Here is a 16,948-nt window from a genome sequence, read left to right as displayed (position 1 = left end):
GGACTCTTGTAGCAATAGGAGAAAGAAATCCATCCCGCAAAGCTTGTGGTCTTTGACAAAGTTTCCCAGAGGCTTCCCCTTTCATGCTTTCTCTTAAGTTGTGACGAAAAGGGAAAAGGGAGGTTTTGTACTTCTGTGCTGTGTGCTGTGGTCGCTGCAGCAGGAGAAAGCAGAGAGCTGGGGCAGGATCTGCCCTCCTGACTCCCGACTCAGAAAGCCAGACTGAGAGCTCTTAGCACTTTTGCCAAACAGAGGTTTCTGAATTAGCCACGTGGCCCCCTCGGCTGCATATTTGAGGCAAAGACATGCCTACAGAGTTCCCTGTGCCCCTCCAACTTCAGAGTTTCCCTTTGTTACCAGTTGCCTCTGTACAAAAGTGGCTCTCTGCAGGTTATTATCGCTTTGAGAAACTAGGATTTTTCTTCCTGTTTGATGCCTGCTGTTGCTACTGTTGTGCTCTGTGCCTCCTTGCCAGCTTTGGCATCCAGCATGACGGGAAAGAAAACGACTGTGAGCCCGTGGGCAGGCACCCGTACATCATGTCCCGCCAGCTCCAGTACGACCCCACTCCGCTGACATGGTCCAAGTGCAGCAAGGAGTACATCACCCGCTTCTTGGAGTAAGTGACAGTGTGTTTCGTGACGGCCTCACTTGAGTCTCTTTAAATTGGAAGCAGCATGGAGTTTTACATAGAGGAGCTGAAGCCTGGAAAGGGCTCAGCTCCATCCCACAGGCCATGGTGTCAGGGCGGCATCAGAAGGGGTGGATTTCACTTCTGCTTTCTGACCCTGAGGTCTAGATGGACTCTGCTCTCCATCCATAGCTGGGTGAGCATCCTGTCCCCTCCCTGATTGCTCTTGTCTCCACGAGGCTTTTTAATGAGCTAATTGTGAATTAAGTCCTTGGAGACTGGCAGAAACAACCAGGATAGGTCAGATGTGATCACTCAAACCCCACCGGGGGGAGGATGATAATTTTCTAATTTTACCACTGCTCATATTTCCTTGATAACAGTTAAACTTATGCTGTAGCATATGATTTGCATTTTTAAAAATTAATTCCCCCCTTGGGCCCAGAGCACTCTCTCCCTTGTACAAATAAAGTTGTCTTGAAGGGCAAATAATAAACCAGAGGGATGGAAGTTTCTGTTGAATGAAAGACTAAAGATGAAGGGACTTAAAAGCAACTGCTCTCATTTCTGTTAATTTGTTTTTCCAGCCGAGGCTGGGGGTTCTGTCTTGATGACATACCCAAAAAGAAAGGCTTGAAGTCCAAGGTTATTGCCCCTGGAGTGATCTATGATGTCCACCACCAGTGCCAGCTACAGTACGGACCCAATGCTACCTTCTGCCAGGAAGTAGAAGTAAGTGTCTTGGTGCGTCAGGTGGGTTTATGTAGGGCTTCAGATCCCCAGAATGCTGAAGAAAGGGAAATCTTGACTCAGACACAGAAATGGAACCTTTTTATTTATGGTGAGGTGTCTACAAGGCAGAAGCATTAAAGCTGGGGTCATTATCCACCTTGACCCTGCCTCCTTGGTGTTCTGTGGAGCCTGCAATCCTTTGCAACCAGATGATGGCTGAGATAGTTTGATAGTGATTCTCAGGATTCGCAGTAATTCACCCCTGCAGACTCCTTAGCAACCAGCTTAATCCCTAAAATCTCTCCCTTTCTTGAATCTCCCATTTAGTTGAAGACTACCACCAGCTCCTAAGGTAGAAATAGGATTTGTCCCCAATTCATCCTTCTCTTTTATTTTCAACATCCAAATGGTAAGTTGAGCCTTAATATTGCACCTTTGAAATAGTTTGTGGCTCTGGCCTGTCTCCTTCATTACCACCACTGCTGTCTGGGTTCAGTCTCTCCTCAGCTTTCCTTGCTGTTGTCATTACCCCCTACCTAGTCTCTCTCTCATTTGAATTGTTGCTTAAGTTATTTTAATAAAAACACAAGCCTGACCATGGCTCTACTCCACTGTTAGGATCCCTGCTAACCACAGGATAAAGTCCCAACCCCTTGTGTGACATTCCTTTGTGATTTGGACCCTGCATACTCCGTGAACTCATCCTTTTTAATGAAAAACTGTCAGTGTTAGCTGATATTGACAAGGCAAGTCCCTGCCAGTGAATCCCTGCCAGACTCTGTGCTATATACTGAATAAGACAAAAAAGATAAGAATTCCAAAATTAATAAGGCAAAGTCTGCGCCCTCAAGGAGCTTGGTGGAGAAGGGAGACAGACACAGATATTTCAGTACAGTGAGCTAAATACAAAAAGAGACAGAGAACTAAGAGGAAGAAGTAAATAACTGGGCTTAGAAAGAGGAAGCAAACTTAGAGAAAAAAGTTGGTGCAAGAATCCTCACTCCTCACTTCTAACTGGTTACCAAGTTATGTCAATTCTGCCTCCGAAATATCTCTCAGATCCATCTGTTCCTAGATGATTGCAGTAGTTCCCCGACTGGGAGAATCGGATTGCCTTTCCTCAACTCTGATCCATTTTTCAAAATGCAGGCAAAGTGACCTTTATAAATGGAAATCTGATTGTGTTCCCCTGTGATTACAATGTTTCATGGCCTCCCTATTCCCCTACAGTAAAGTTCAAATTCGCTAATGTGGCCTGAAAAGGGGCTTCAGAATTCATTGCCATCTCTCACTCTCTGGCTTTGTCCCTTAGAATATTGTTTTAACCCTTCAGTCTCCAACCTGGTATTCTAATTGTATATACGTGGAACTTTGCCACTAATCTTCCATATCTTGGAATCCCTCCTTCCTATTTTTCATCTCTTTGTATCTTCACATTTTGTGTACTCTCATCTTTATTTTCTAATTCACTAGTTCTCTCTTCAGATATGTCTAATCTATTTAACCTATCTATTGACTTTTTAACCTCATTTATTGTATTTTTTACTTATAACAATCTACTTGGCTGTTTTTACAAATTTTCTCTCATTTTTATGGTATCTTATTCCTAATTTAGCCTTCCAATAGGATCTTTTATTTCTTTAATCATATATGACACATTTATTTTCAAATTTATTCTGGATAATTCCAAGGTCCAGAGTCTGTGGGGGTCTGTTTCATCTATTTGGGGTTTCCTCTGACTCTCACTTATTATGCATTATTTCCTTTTGCCTTTATTGTGAGCTCTTAGTTATGAAACTTCACGTCCGGTTTTCCTTTAGGGCTTAGATAGTTGGCCCATTCTTTCAGAGAGAATTTTCACTGCCATCCCTGGGTCCATTTAAAATAAGCTATTGGTTTGATGTGTTGACTGCATGAGTGAAATGGGGGATAGTGTGGGTACAGACTCTCTGGGATAACAAGTTAAGTTTGAACCGAGAGCTCGAATGATTCGTTTCCATCACTCTTGCTCACTAACAATAGTGGCATTCATTAAGTGTGTGGATGAGTGTGTGTATTTTACCATAACTGTAGAAATGCTTTTGTGCAAGTTTTGAAAATTCAAAAAAGTGCAATCTCACATTCATTTTCCAGAACGTCTGCCAGACACTGTGGTGCTCAGTGAAAGGTTTTTGTCGCTCCAAGCTGGACGCTGCTGCAGATGGGACACGGTGTGGTGAGAAGAAGGTGATGTGTCCGGCTAAGGAAGGAAGGTGGGAGGCGGCGGGCAGAGAGTTCTTGGGAGGAGCTGGAAGAAGGCCCCGGAAGGTGGCTCCCTCTGGGTGGAAAGCAGGAATTGGAGGTCACAGTCAGACAGCCAGAGGAAAGGATCCCCCCCCCCACCTTGTGAGCCTCCACTGGGAATGAGTAAAGAGAGGGCTGAGACCTGATTTCAAACTTCATTTTAAAAACACCTGACCCATCTTTCCCTGATGAACTTCTATAGCGCTTGTGGTCAACAACATCTGCTGAGCTTATCAAACTTCATTTTTACTTTTTTCCCTCCACATTGAAGATTGGGAAAAACAAGCCAGTGCCTTCTTGTTTCCAAAAGTGCAGGATTTAGGCTCCTTATTATCTTTCCTCTCAGCACCTAACACGACTGCATTTCTTGCAGTTCTGCCCCGTTACTAAGAACTCAGAGGTGTTAGACGTCCTCCAGGCAGCCTGAGAACAGGGTTATATGTGCGGCTCCACTAAGCCAACTGGGTTTGTTGTGGGCCCAGAGGTGTTTCGTGGGTATCTTTATGCAGCTTGAGTGTGACATGACTCATCACAGAGATTAGAGAACCTCGTCAAAATACACAGTGACCAGAAAAAATGAGGAAAAAGAGACCAGCAGATAAAAGATGCCTAAATCTTCCAGGAAGGGTGGACATTTCTAACAGCCATGTTGCATTTCCTTTTGTTTTCATTTTTGTATGTTCACTCTCCTAAGTTGATAGTTGTGGAAGGATTGCCTTGAAGAGGGAAAAAGTGAATTTTTTCTGAGTCACTTAAAAGGCTAGAACTGTAAACAATGGGGAGAATTATATAGTTAAAGCAGAATTTTTTCTTGGTATAAGAACTTCCTAACAACGAGCTGGTTTTGGCAGTGAAATGGACTTTTTACAGGAGCTCGAGTTCTCTCTTGCTGTCATTAAATACCCACAGAGGCTATAAAGAACTGCCACCCACTGTCCAAGTCTGTGAACCTTTACGGTAGGCAACAAGATATGGGCAAATCAACTATGTTACTAAACAACTATGTTACTAAGCATACTAAGTTGACCTACTTTTCACAGCAAGACTTTCTCAGTGAGGGAGGAAGCGGCGTGTTGATTTACATTCTGGCAAGCAATCTGCCAGCCACACTGAGTAGCACTCCTACATTAGCTGCCACTAGGCACCACACATTTCCCTTCCTTCCCTGAAAACTCTCTCATTCTAAAACCCAAGACTCTTGACAGACACTCTTTATGAGCCCTTCTTTGTTTTACATCTGATAAGTGACTGTAGGAGGCCTGTTTGCGCAGGGAGAATTGGGTTTGGAGTTTGAGAGCCCTTGGCTCAGCTTGCTGTGGGAACCTTCCTGACACACGCATCTCTGCCTCTTCCCTGTGCAGTGGTGCATGGCCGGCAAGTGCATCACAGTGGGGAAGAAGCCAGAGAGCATCCCTGGAGGCTGGGGCCGCTGGTCACCCTGGTCCCACTGTTCCAGGACCTGTGGCGCAGGAGCCCAGAGTGCAGAGAGGCTCTGCAACAACCCTGAGTAAGTCCAGCCAGGTATATTTTTCTGCCTTCCATGAGTGCTGGGAGGCCAGTCTTGAAAGGCATGATCTCAGTGACCCCAGGCTTCTGAGGGAAATGAAATGGATTCCCAAAGACCAAAAACCCCGGAAGATTCACAGAGGGTGAAAAAAAGAGTGGTTCTGTTTTGTTTCATTTGGGCTGACACTGGATTCTTACTAAAACTCAGATGAGTAAGCTGATTCTGTCATTTGGGGAAATAAGCAAATTTCTTTTAAATTTGCAATCTCTATGAAAGCCTCTGGGAAATTATGTAATTTAATCCTTCTAGATAACTGTGCTCTACCAGTAGGAGATTAGTTATGCCCAGTTTTGCTGATAAGATTGTAGCTTGCTTTCAATCACAATGAATGTACAATTTCATAAAAATATTTTTCCTCCCTAAGGTAACTAGTAAAATAGCTAGGTATATTTTTGAGGATAATTATTTTTAATGTTTTAGATAAGGACTTTTGTAAGCTCTAGAGTTCCATAGTAGCCTGTTAAGGATTCTGCAGGTGGTAATTCATAGCTGGCTTTCAGTTTTTTAATCAAACTGATTAATTTTCCATATATTACATTTATATGACAATATTATATATCGATTAAGTTTAAATTTGCTTGTTTTCCAAATATACTTTATACATTGTTTGGTGGGACTACGTTACATTCTTAATTTCATTATTTCCTGATATACTGGTTCCCAAGTAATTTTTACAAAGTGTACACGTGATGCCTCCTTGAAGTGGAAAATGTATTAAGCTTCTTTTACCTAGATTTACATTCTTCTGCTTTGAAGAGTAAAAGATAGATTTTTAAATGGCAAGTGATAATGTTACCAAAAGTTCGGCACTTGTGCTCAAGGCTGCATGAGAAGAATGAGGACAGGCCAGGCGCAGTGGCTCACTCCTGTAATCCTAGCACTCTGGGAGGCCAAGGCGGGCAGATTGTTTGAGCTCAGGAGTTCGAGACCAGCCTGAGCAAGAGCGAGACCCCGTCTCTACTAAACATGGAAAGAAATTATACGGACAGCTAAAAATATATATAGAAAAATTAGCCAGGCATGGTGGCGCATGCCTGTAATCCCAGCTACTCAGGAGGCTGAGGCAGTAGGATCGCTTGAGCCCAGGAGTTTGAGGTTGCTGTGAGCTAGGCTGACGCCACAACACTCTAGCCTAGTCAACAAAGTGAGACTCTGTCTCAAAAAAAAATAAATAAATAAAAATAAATCCTCTCTGGGGAGACATGGCTCCTTCACTTCTCTGAGGGCTATTTTTCTATGCTCCACACGCCCCTTTTGACTGATACATTGATCACTGGCCACTGATGGGGAGGTTGGTATGCCTGCACATTATCAGGAAAAAATAAAAATTTGAGAATGATTATTTTAAAATAAGATTAATTTATTAATATTTACTCATTGAATGTTTATTAAGAGACTTCTATCCTCAGTACTACTAAGGTGCCATAGAGGACATAGATCTTGGATTGAGTCATCAGAGAACTATCTTTGGGAATGATGAGTTCAGGAAGTGCATACAGTTGGTACATGATGTGTCATTTAAGAGGAGAAAGACACTACTTCTGGTAGGAATCTGGGAAGGATTCATGATGGAGGTAGTATTCAATTGGTCCTTAAAGCATGGGAAGTACATATAATAGATGTGGAGACCATAAAAGAGGGAGAAGCTATCCAAAGGCGCAGAAAACAATATTAAATAAGGCAGCTTGCACCCCTGGGGCAGTGTACAGATGAAGGGGAGTGTGGGAGGCAAATCATCAGGCGAGTTAAGGCAGGAGCATGAGGGCCTTGAATGCCAAGCTCAGGAGGTTGATGTGACCATTGGATGCCATTAGAGGTTTTTAAACAGGAAACTAAAATAAGTAAGGTAATCTGAAAAATTAAGCAGACAACAGTGTGAAAGTGGGCAGGGGCAAGACAGGAATGGAGATAAGAATTGGACTGAATTGATGGCTGTGGAGTTGAAGGGGAGGAAACAAATGTAAAGAGACAACTGACGACCAGGCAGTGAATGACTATGGGGGTCTATGGAAGGCCAAGGAGGGATGATTCTGAAATCTGACCACTTCCAACACCATATAGGAGTCAGAGAAGGAGCTGATTTGAAAGGAAAATGATGTATCCCTTTTCGGCATATATTTTGCCTGGAGGATATACAGGTGAAAAAAGGTGTACAAACTATTTCAAAATAATCAGCTATCCACTTAGGACTGAAAATGTCAGGAGGAAGAAAAAAAATGTGTAAAATTGGAAGCATTTATATAAAAAGTGCGTTTTAAGAGCAGAGAGAGACATGGTTTGGCAAGGAACAGGCATGGCCAGATGCCAGAGGAGTTTTAAAGGAAAATGGCCTTTAAGGAAACTAAAAGAAAAACGTGTCTATTTCATTTGTAGACCAAAGTTTGGAGGGAAATATTGCACTGGAGAAAGAAAACGCTATCGCTTGTGCAACGTCCACCCCTGTCGCTCAGACACACCAACATTCCGGCAGATGCAATGCAGTGAATTTGACACTGTTCCCTACAAGAATGAATTTTACCACTGGTTTCCTGTTTTTAATCAAGGTAAGGAACTGTAACAGTGTATCTCAGATCTAGGTCCCCATTTGTTTTTAGGAAGCATTTGTATGTCAGGGTTTCTGTGATCCATGCAAAGTTTAAGGAAGAGAATTATTCCATCAGGAGTTTTATATTTCAGAATATGGAAACATTAACCTGGTTAAATTGATTAATAAGTATTGAAAGCTGAATATGTCCAACTCTGTTTGTGCTTTGTGGGAGATAAAAAAGAATGTTATGAAACGTGGTTGACTCAATTCAAACCAGCTGAGGTGCAATTTGGTGATAAATGGGGCATGTAGGAATTCAGTAATTAATTGCTTGTTGATGGGCATGTGGAACTGACTGTGATTTCGGCAGAAATTCAGAAGAGAAGGTCATTGTGGATTTGGAGTAATTGCAAAAAAGGCTTCCAAGGAAGCAGCTGATGATTCTTAAGCATGAGTAATCTTTAGTGAGCAGCATGAGTAGTCTTTTTACTAAAAGAAGGAAAAAGGAAACCATTCAAAATAGAATCTTTCCAAGTAGGAGGAGAACAGCATGAGGAAAAGCAAGATAATGGGAATGCCTTCGTCAGAAATGAACCAGCACCAGCTCTGGGCCAGAAATCAACATTTCATATACACAGGAGTATGAGAAGGGTAAAAAGTAAAATCAAACACCTAAAGAATGCACATTAGGGATGGGGACATAATGGAGGTGGAGAATGGAGCAGTGGCCTTGGCAAAACTTTGTCTGAGTCAGGACTGTGTACACATTCTCTCCTGAAAATGAAGAATAATTAACCATTAGCAATAGATCAACATAAAAACTCATCTTATTTGTGCTGTTTGTTTTATTTGAGTGGGAAGTGAAACAGAAAAGATTTTCTTGAACTAAGGAAATTTGAGTCAAGGTAATAAAAAAACAGCTAATCAAATTTTTCATGATTTTTAAGTTCCTGAAATTCCAGTGTGATAGAACATGAGAAGAATCATAGATTCGACAATCATGTAATTTGGGCTGTTGGAACAATGGTATAAGCAATAGCTTTTGAAAGATGACTCTGCAGTGTTTTGCCCACTTTGCGTCTCTAGAATATCCTGATGGTTATAGGTTGTCAAGGACAACAACTGCTCCTTGCCCCCAATTGTTTGGTGTCATTCATGCTGTAGGAAAGTGAGTCATTTAGTTATTGGTGCAATTTAGCTTCCTGTGTCAGGCAGCTGACTACAGGAAAACTCACAAATATACTCAGGTGGACTCCAAAAATAACTAGCGATGAAAGGTACACCCAGTCGGTACTTTCTATACCTATATTTTGCACATTCTCTATTTTGATAAAACTATTTGAGTCAGTGGCCTGTGGACCCTGAATGAGCCAGTCTTTCAGAACGAAGACGGCACAACCGTCCCAGTGGTATGATTAGTTTGGGGTCCCCCTCCCAGATGTAGGGTTAGATTTGTATGTACCTAACTCTGATGGCTCAAGTAGCTGGACTTGGAATAAAGATACTTGATTCAGCTTTGCATTTTATTTGTTTATAAGGATTTATCCTGCGTCTACCTTTCACATAGCATAGCAATAGGTGCTAAAGAAATGAGAGTTGTAAGAGCAGACATAAATTTCATTCCTTACAAAGTGATCAGTTTGCATCTATAACTGGGATTAAGTTTGCCACCTGCTGAGGTCATTGGCTATCTTGGCTGTCAGCATCCGTTCTCTCTCCTGGTGATTTCCTTACAGGCTCTTGTGCTATTATTTGGGCACAGTGACTTATCTACTAACTGAGTAGCTACTACCTTGACCAGCACACTGATTTCTCTCTCCATGAAACTCTATCCTCCAGTATTGCTATTTGCTTTGTTAACAGGCACCCCTGGTGGTAGCAAGTAGGTCACTTATGTCAACCACAGTGTATGGAGCACTTATTCTGTGCCAGGTACCAAGCACCTTACACCTTCCCAGGCTTTCTTTAGAAATCACCAGAAGATAAAATAAACGCGCAGCAGAGTTTTCTGCCTCCTCAATGGACCATGATACTCACCTGGTAAATGACCTTTGGCAGATTTGCTAAGGAACCAATGACAGAAGAATCACAGATCAAATCTTTGGAATGAGCACGTAAACTCCGCCAAATCTGGTAGTTTTCAGTCTCTGTTCCATGGAATCCCAGGGATTGTAAAAATGCTTGATTTTAACTTTAGTTTTAAAGAGCAATTTTTAAACTATTTTATTTAGTTTGTTTTTAAATATTTTTATCGATATATGTTAGATGTACATATTTTCAGGGCACATGTGATAATTTGATACATTCATATAATCAAATCAGGGTAATTGGGAAACCATTGCCTTAAATATTTATCTTTTCTTTATGCTAGGAACATTCTTCTCCAGCTATTTTGAAATGTACATTAGATATATGTTAACTGTAGTCACTTTACTGATCTATCAAACACCAGGTCTTATTTCTTATAACTGTATATTTTGTAACCATTATAAACTATTTTTAAGAGTGCAATAAAGAATAATACTTACACTAAAAAAATATTATATATCAGGTTTTAACATATCAAAGACCACCAATGCATTAACTTAGATAGTCAAATCAATTTGGTTTTCTGAAGACCTTAGAATAAAATTTCTACTGCCAACTCAAGTGAATTGAGAACATCCTGAGGTTGTAGATTGAGTTATTCTAAACTGTTACTATTTGCAACGACTTGTTTGCAGGAATCAGGATTTTTCAGTACTGTGCAACTGAAAACATTCACATAAAAAAAGTTGCGGATGAAATACACCTATAACTGCCATCCATAGCCTGATTCCAAAATTTCCTATTCATCTTAATAGTCTCTATAGATTCCACACTTATTTTTAACTGTTACATGCATGAACTTAGAAAATTTATGCTTAATAAAATCCTGATATTTACCTGCTTTATTTACTTTTCATTTGAAAAAAGAAAAATAATACTCCGCTTAAAAAGTTTGAAAACTACTGATCTAGACCAACCTACTATCCAACATAAACATTTTCTTCACAGTGTTCCTAACAAAAAAAATTTGTCCAAACTCCACTTGATCACATTCATGTAGGCACCATGTGATGAACTGCTATGTGTTCACCGCAATTTCTGAGCCAGTGTCAATACCAGGCATTTGACTATAGATGATGTCACTTGCCACTTCCCCATCCTTTAAGGTGAAGAAACTGAGTCTCAGAGAGGACAGTAACTTATTCAAGGTTACAGATTGTAGATAGTGGAGCTAGAATTGAAGTACAGATCTGTTTGACTAAGATGTATTTTAAACTGACTTATGTGGGCTTGAAAATGCACTTTATATGCATTTTCCTAATCTTATCTCCACAAGAAAATCCTTCAAGGAGAGCTATTTTTGACCCAGTTTTTATGGATGAGCTAATAGGTTTAGAGAACCTAAGTAACTTGCCCAAATTCAGACTATGTGATAGAACCAAGAGTTAGCCCAGTTAACTTTGCAGCCTAAATCTTAGCCACTAAAACAAACAGGGACTGGGTTAAGCCCATTTCCAGAACAACAATGCAGTGACCTTTGTATTCACTCTAAGACAGTGTTCACATCTTTAAAGACTTAGATTTTTTCATGTCCAAGGAGCTCTGGTAAAAGCCCCAACAACCCTTTGTATTATGACTAAGGTTCAGTTTATTAAATTTATCTACCTTGCTCTTGAAAATCAGTGTTTTCTGAACATTTGAACAGTGGTGACAAATTAATTACTATATTTCTTAAGCAATTTAAATTGCAATTCTAAATTTAATGCCACAGTTCTTAAACATCTTAAACAAAAGACAGAACTTAAAAATATACAGTACATAGAAAACTTATTACTGACCTTAACCTAATGTAAAACTTTAATGACATGGGTTCAATTCATTTTTTAAAATTAGGTTACCTTTCTGTGGATATAATAAAATATATTTATTTTAATGTCTTCCTATGTTTATCTAATATATGTTTTTATACATTGTGGGGATTATGATAATATCACCATATTGGAAAATAAAAGAATACCATTTTTAGACCAGCCAAAGTTACAGAGTCTTGGTGATTATTTGACTGATTTTGTTTGTGATACAGAGTCGAGACTTTTCATTTCTGTTTTTTCCCTCAAGGTGATTTGATCCTAGTCTTTAAACTGAGCTTCCTTTATATGTTAAACATAATTTGTTACGTCAATAAAACATTTTAAGTTATGCCTTTTGCTTGAGGTTTAGTATTTCTTGGAATCAGACAAGGAACAGTAAGGGGCACACCGCAGGCCCATCATCCCATGGGACTTCACTTACAGAACACAAGTTCAAAGACAAAATGATAAGAATATCGAGACAGCAGCCACGGAGCATTCAACAAGCGCGAGGTCCGGGGTGACAGCACAGGTCTCATGCCCATAAAGGCCTGCCTGTAAATGTATTTTAGAAACTGTGGTTTCTTCAAATTGGTGAAACGCAAATTGTAATCTACTCACAAAATGTGGAATGCATCAGAACTGTTCCTTAACCTAAGAAATATTTTTATCCCTCTAGCAAGTTTGAGCTTTCATTTCTAACCATCACTTCTTAAGATCATTATCCTTATGGTAAGCCATCCTGTTTCAGTAGAGTTGAAAATACAACCTTTGATTCAGTAAGTCCATCCCGTTTGCTAAGCTTCCTTTGAGAGGATTAATCAGTGTGAGGGTGAGTTCACTAGCGAATTGGTTTTAGAGCTTTCACTTAGCTGAATTATAAATGGACCTGAAAGCTAGAGGGGGAAAAAATCACATGACCCAGGGAAAAGGATATGTCAGGGCAGGTGAATGAATGTGAGACAATGAAAGTACTCAACTGCACAGAGATGATGGACTCTGCGAGGTTGATGGCTAGGGGAAGGAATCTCTGATACCCTTGATTACTGCTGAGAATTAAGACCACCCATTGCCACCCGTACCTCCTCCTGCAGATCCCCGTATCACAGGACAACCTAATTACATACCCAGAGCCCCTCCAGAGCACCAGGAAAAACACAGGACAGAGAAGGACGGGACAGGGATGCAGTACTCAAGCTCAGCCTTATAAACTGCTTAAATAGCACAGAACCTTCCATGTGCGATGGCTGCTTTCAAGCACAGAGCTCGTTCTGATAGGTCATAGTGGTTGGTGGGAACTCTGGCAGGGGCACGGCAGTGGGTCTGCGTGCTGTTATTGTTGTCACAAAGGGTATTTACTAGGTATTTCTAAGACTCCATAGATTTCTGCACTTATATTCAACAGACATTTATGTTTCCTATGGGCAGTGTGCTTCAGTTAACCTGTCTAACCCTGAAGCATGTACTAGCTCTGTATTGTGGGAACATGAGGGAAGGGAATTTCAAAATAAGGGTCTCTCTTCATGGGGATATGTCATGATTATCACCGGAGAAAGGAGACTTCTCTAGTTTTCTTATTTGATGGACAAGACTTACTATTTTTAAAAGGCATATATGTGTCTTAGAAAAATGCAAGTGTACAAAATACAATGAAATAAAAATAAATTTTTATTATTCCCCCTCAGAGCTAACCGTAGTAGCAGCAGGTTTTGGTCTGCACACAAATAGAATCATACTTTGCTGCTTCTGCAACTTGCTTGATTCAGTGAACAGTAGTAGCTCCCGGCATCATAGTCATTTTGACTTTATCCATCGTCTCAGACAACTTATCCCCTGCACCTTATATAAAATCAGCTGGTATTCTTTATTTGCTTTTACCTTTCTCCCTTAAGCTCTGAACAGATGTTTTTGACCTCTGTCTCAAGTTTGTCCAGAGTTTCAGTGTTTGGAACTTTTGCTCTTAGTTACGTTTGTGTGAGTTTGACACTTTTATTTTCCTGCCACATGGATCGTTGCATCCTCAAGCAGAAACAGCTGTCACTGTGCGCTCTGGCCATGAAGTTGGTGCCCCTCCACACTGAGGTTGGCCGTGCCAATGGCCCTCAGCTGGTCACACTGCCAAGAAGCCAACAGCCCTGCCTACAATAAACAGATTGAGGAGAGACCCCGAAAGGGCCCTTTCGAAGAAGATATTCTCGAGGTTTTCACTTAAAGAAAAACAACACATAACATTCAAAAGAAAATTATTATTTGAATTATTCTTACCATATATCTGTACTACCTGTTAAAATTTTAAGGCAATTTGTTTTTTTAAAGTTATCTATCTTTCTGGTTATTCGGTGTACATATGTATGTGTATGTATTTTATTAAGTAAAAGTTTCTGTATTGTAGATCATCCTACCTTCATTCACAAGGGAGTAGAAACCTGAGCCTTAGCATGTATTCGATGTAGGACCCAGGATGATGGGATGGACCACTGTAATGAGCAGGTTGGCTTCAGCAAAAAAGCGGGTCCTTTGTTTCTATGTGGTTGTCAGTACGTGTCTAAGCCCTTCTTGAGCTGCAGGAGAATAAGGGAGAATATTCATCAGGGGCTGGGTTATGCCGGTGGTGCTGGTGGTGGAGGCATTAGTAATGAGCTGGCCCTGTGAGAGGGCCTGACCTCTCCCCTGGAGGTCTGCTTATTTGCTGCAAACAATGAGCAAGCATCATGCTTGCCTGGAGTCCTAGATGCTGGTTGTGATAACTTATTTTCTAGGCTGACCTCAGATGCTCAGCACTTTATTTTTACAAGCAGAATTCAACGTTGAATTGGAAGTCTCATCATTTATAACAAAAGGCACAGCATTTTTAAACAATCTTACAAATTTAATTCATTATAAAACCCTTCAAATGAAGAAATAAAAAAGCCTATGTTTCAGCATGTGTCTCAGAAAGGTCAAAGGTGGCATCACCAGATTAGACGACACTTGGGAGTCATTGCACACAAAGAAATCCTGGACGGAGGGTGCTGAGCTAAAACACTGACTTGCAAGGATTTGTCTGTCTTTTTCTCTTTTCCTTCAGCACATCCTTGTGAGCTCTACTGCCGACCCATAGATGGCCAGTTTTCTGAGAAAATGCTGGATGCTGTCATAGATGGTACCCCGTGCTTTGAAGGCGGCAACAGCAGAAATGTCTGTATTAATGGCATGTGTAAGGTATTGGGTATGTTTCCTTAATCTACAACTTTTATAAAATCATGACTTTTACTCATCCAGGCAGTCAGATATTCTAAGCTTGTGCTTTCCTGGCATTTACGTCTTGTCTGGGTTTATACATGGTCTGTGAGACAAAAAGATGAGACTTCTTAGTGCTCATCGAAGTCAGTTTGGGACTGAATAGTTTTTTCTTCCTGCTGTCATCTTCATTTCTTAATTTGTTGATGTGCATTATGACATTATTTTAGGCACTGACCAGGGTCACATTGAATAAGAACCAAATTAAAGGGGGAATTATTAGGATAAGGCAGCCCAGGTTATTTCAGTGGCATTAAGTTTGAAAAAAACTGAAATTAATAATAGTTTGTATAGTGCTTTTCACAAAGCATTTTTACATTTAATCCTCCATTTATTATCAACAGGATCTTCTCAGAAAGAGAGATGGCATAAATCAGGCTTCTGATTAACTCCGTCTTTATATCAATTATTTAGGTCCAATTTGTTAATGCTTTTAAATGTACAACCATTGAAGAATTCTTTCTCATTGATTATAGTTTATTTTGCAAGGAACTGAGGAACAAGTTCCTGGACCAAGATCCAACACCCAAGCATAAATCTCACTTTAAAGAGAAGGTATTTTTCATCAATTAAAAGAAACCTTTATAGAAATATATAATGAGCTGTTGTTGGTAAAGCACAATTCTAGTGCCAGAGCTCTAGAATATGAACTGAACACCATCATTGATTAGCTGTATGATCCTGTATATCTTTCTAAGACTCTCTTTACTGTCATAAAATTGGGATGTTAAGGTATCTATCTAGTTGGGGTCAAAAATATTAAATAAGATCATATAGGTTAAGCCCTTAACAGAGGCCCTAGTGTACAATACTCTTAATAAATTTTGTTTTCAAAAATATTTATCATAATTTTTTTCAATAGGACAAATTGTACCCCACTCCCACCCCATGAAAAGCTCTTGTGCATAAATGTTCAGCACCCTATGAAGGTGCATATATTTTCTTGAAGTTGCTTTTTGATTTATTTAAATGGTAACCAAAACCCAGGAGGCAAAATGATTCCCAGGAACAAGAGAGCTGATGACAAGCTAGAATCAGACTCTAAAATTGAAAGAGCTCAGGTAAAATTATCTTTTAAACCAACTAATTATCATTGTGGTTACCAAGAGCCAAAAATAATTAATATATTTTATATTAGATAGATCTGTTTCCCAGAGAAGAGGGTCATTATTTAGATAATTTATCTGCACCGGAGCACAGCAGGATGGAGGGAAAAAAATAGATAATTCAGGTAAAAATAGCCCCACCTCTGTCTAAAGCAGTGGTTCTCACTCCTGGCTACATATTAGAATCTCTCTGGAGAGCTTTTAAAAATTACTAACTGTCTGGGCTGTGTCTCAGACCTATGAATTCAGCATCTCTAAGATTTGGGGCCTGGGTATTGATAGTTTAAAATTTCCCCAGGTGATTATCCTATGTGGCTAGGGTTGAGGACTTCAGTCACAGAGAAATGAATGTGATGCTAAAATTATCTTTTAGACCTAAATAACTTGCATGTATAGAAACAGCATCTTTAGCTTGCGATGGAAAACAGGTGCTTAGAACAAAATACGAGGGGGTCTTCGGTGCCCTTCTTGAAGCCAATCAAATGAGCCTGACAGAATAAGCCAGATTGTCTCAGCTGGCTGTCCTCATTCTGGGAGCCAGTTAAGGCCTTTTAAAAGCTATAAGTGCCCACTTTCTGTCTATACCACACTGAGTTAAGTTTTTAGGCTGAAAAATGGTGTGAAATCAAATATACTAAATATCCCAGATACAATTTATCTTCCAGGATCCAGACTGTAGGTAGTTTCAGTCTCTGTGTGTATTTTTTAGTCTTATTTGTTATTCTCCTCATTCATTTACTACAGTTTTTCCCTAAGGAAACTGAACATGTATTGCCATAAAAAGATAAGCCTTCAGAAAAAAATGTATGCAGTGTTTGTCTAATCCGCTTTCTTTGTGGATATGAAAATATATTTTCTTATGTTCATGTCTATTTTGCCTATTTTGAAATTATGTTATTTTCCAACATTTTGGTATGTTAGAGTTACAGATGATATTGCCAAGGA

At 39.9% G+C, this 16,948-nt stretch overlaps 1 protein-coding gene across 1 annotated transcript in view; it reads left to right on the top strand.

The window, feature by feature from the left end:
• ADAMTS12 (ADAM metallopeptidase with thrombospondin type 1 motif 12) overlaps nt 1–16,948 on the top strand; it is a 245,657-nt gene that overhangs the window by 154,180 nt on the left and 74,529 nt on the right. Inside the window, exons 8-13 of the mRNA XM_045565804.1 lie at nt 476–619; nt 1,219–1,363; nt 3,497–3,589; nt 5,008–5,153; nt 7,587–7,756; nt 14,686–14,819. Of these exons, the coding sequence (XP_045421760.1) occupies nt 476–619; nt 1,219–1,363; nt 3,497–3,589; nt 5,008–5,153; nt 7,587–7,756; nt 14,686–14,819 (832 nt within the window). The remainder of the gene's footprint in view (nt 1–475; nt 620–1,218; nt 1,364–3,496; nt 3,590–5,007; nt 5,154–7,586; nt 7,757–14,685; nt 14,820–16,948) is intronic.

This window comes from Lemur catta, chromosome 12 (assembly GCF_020740605.2).
Source record: "Lemur catta isolate mLemCat1 chromosome 12, mLemCat1.pri, whole genome shotgun sequence".
NCBI classification, from domain to species: domain Eukaryota; kingdom Metazoa; phylum Chordata; class Mammalia; order Primates; family Lemuridae; genus Lemur; species Lemur catta.
Note: the sequence above shows the minus strand (reverse complement) of the source record. Positions and strands in the feature narration are given on the sequence as shown.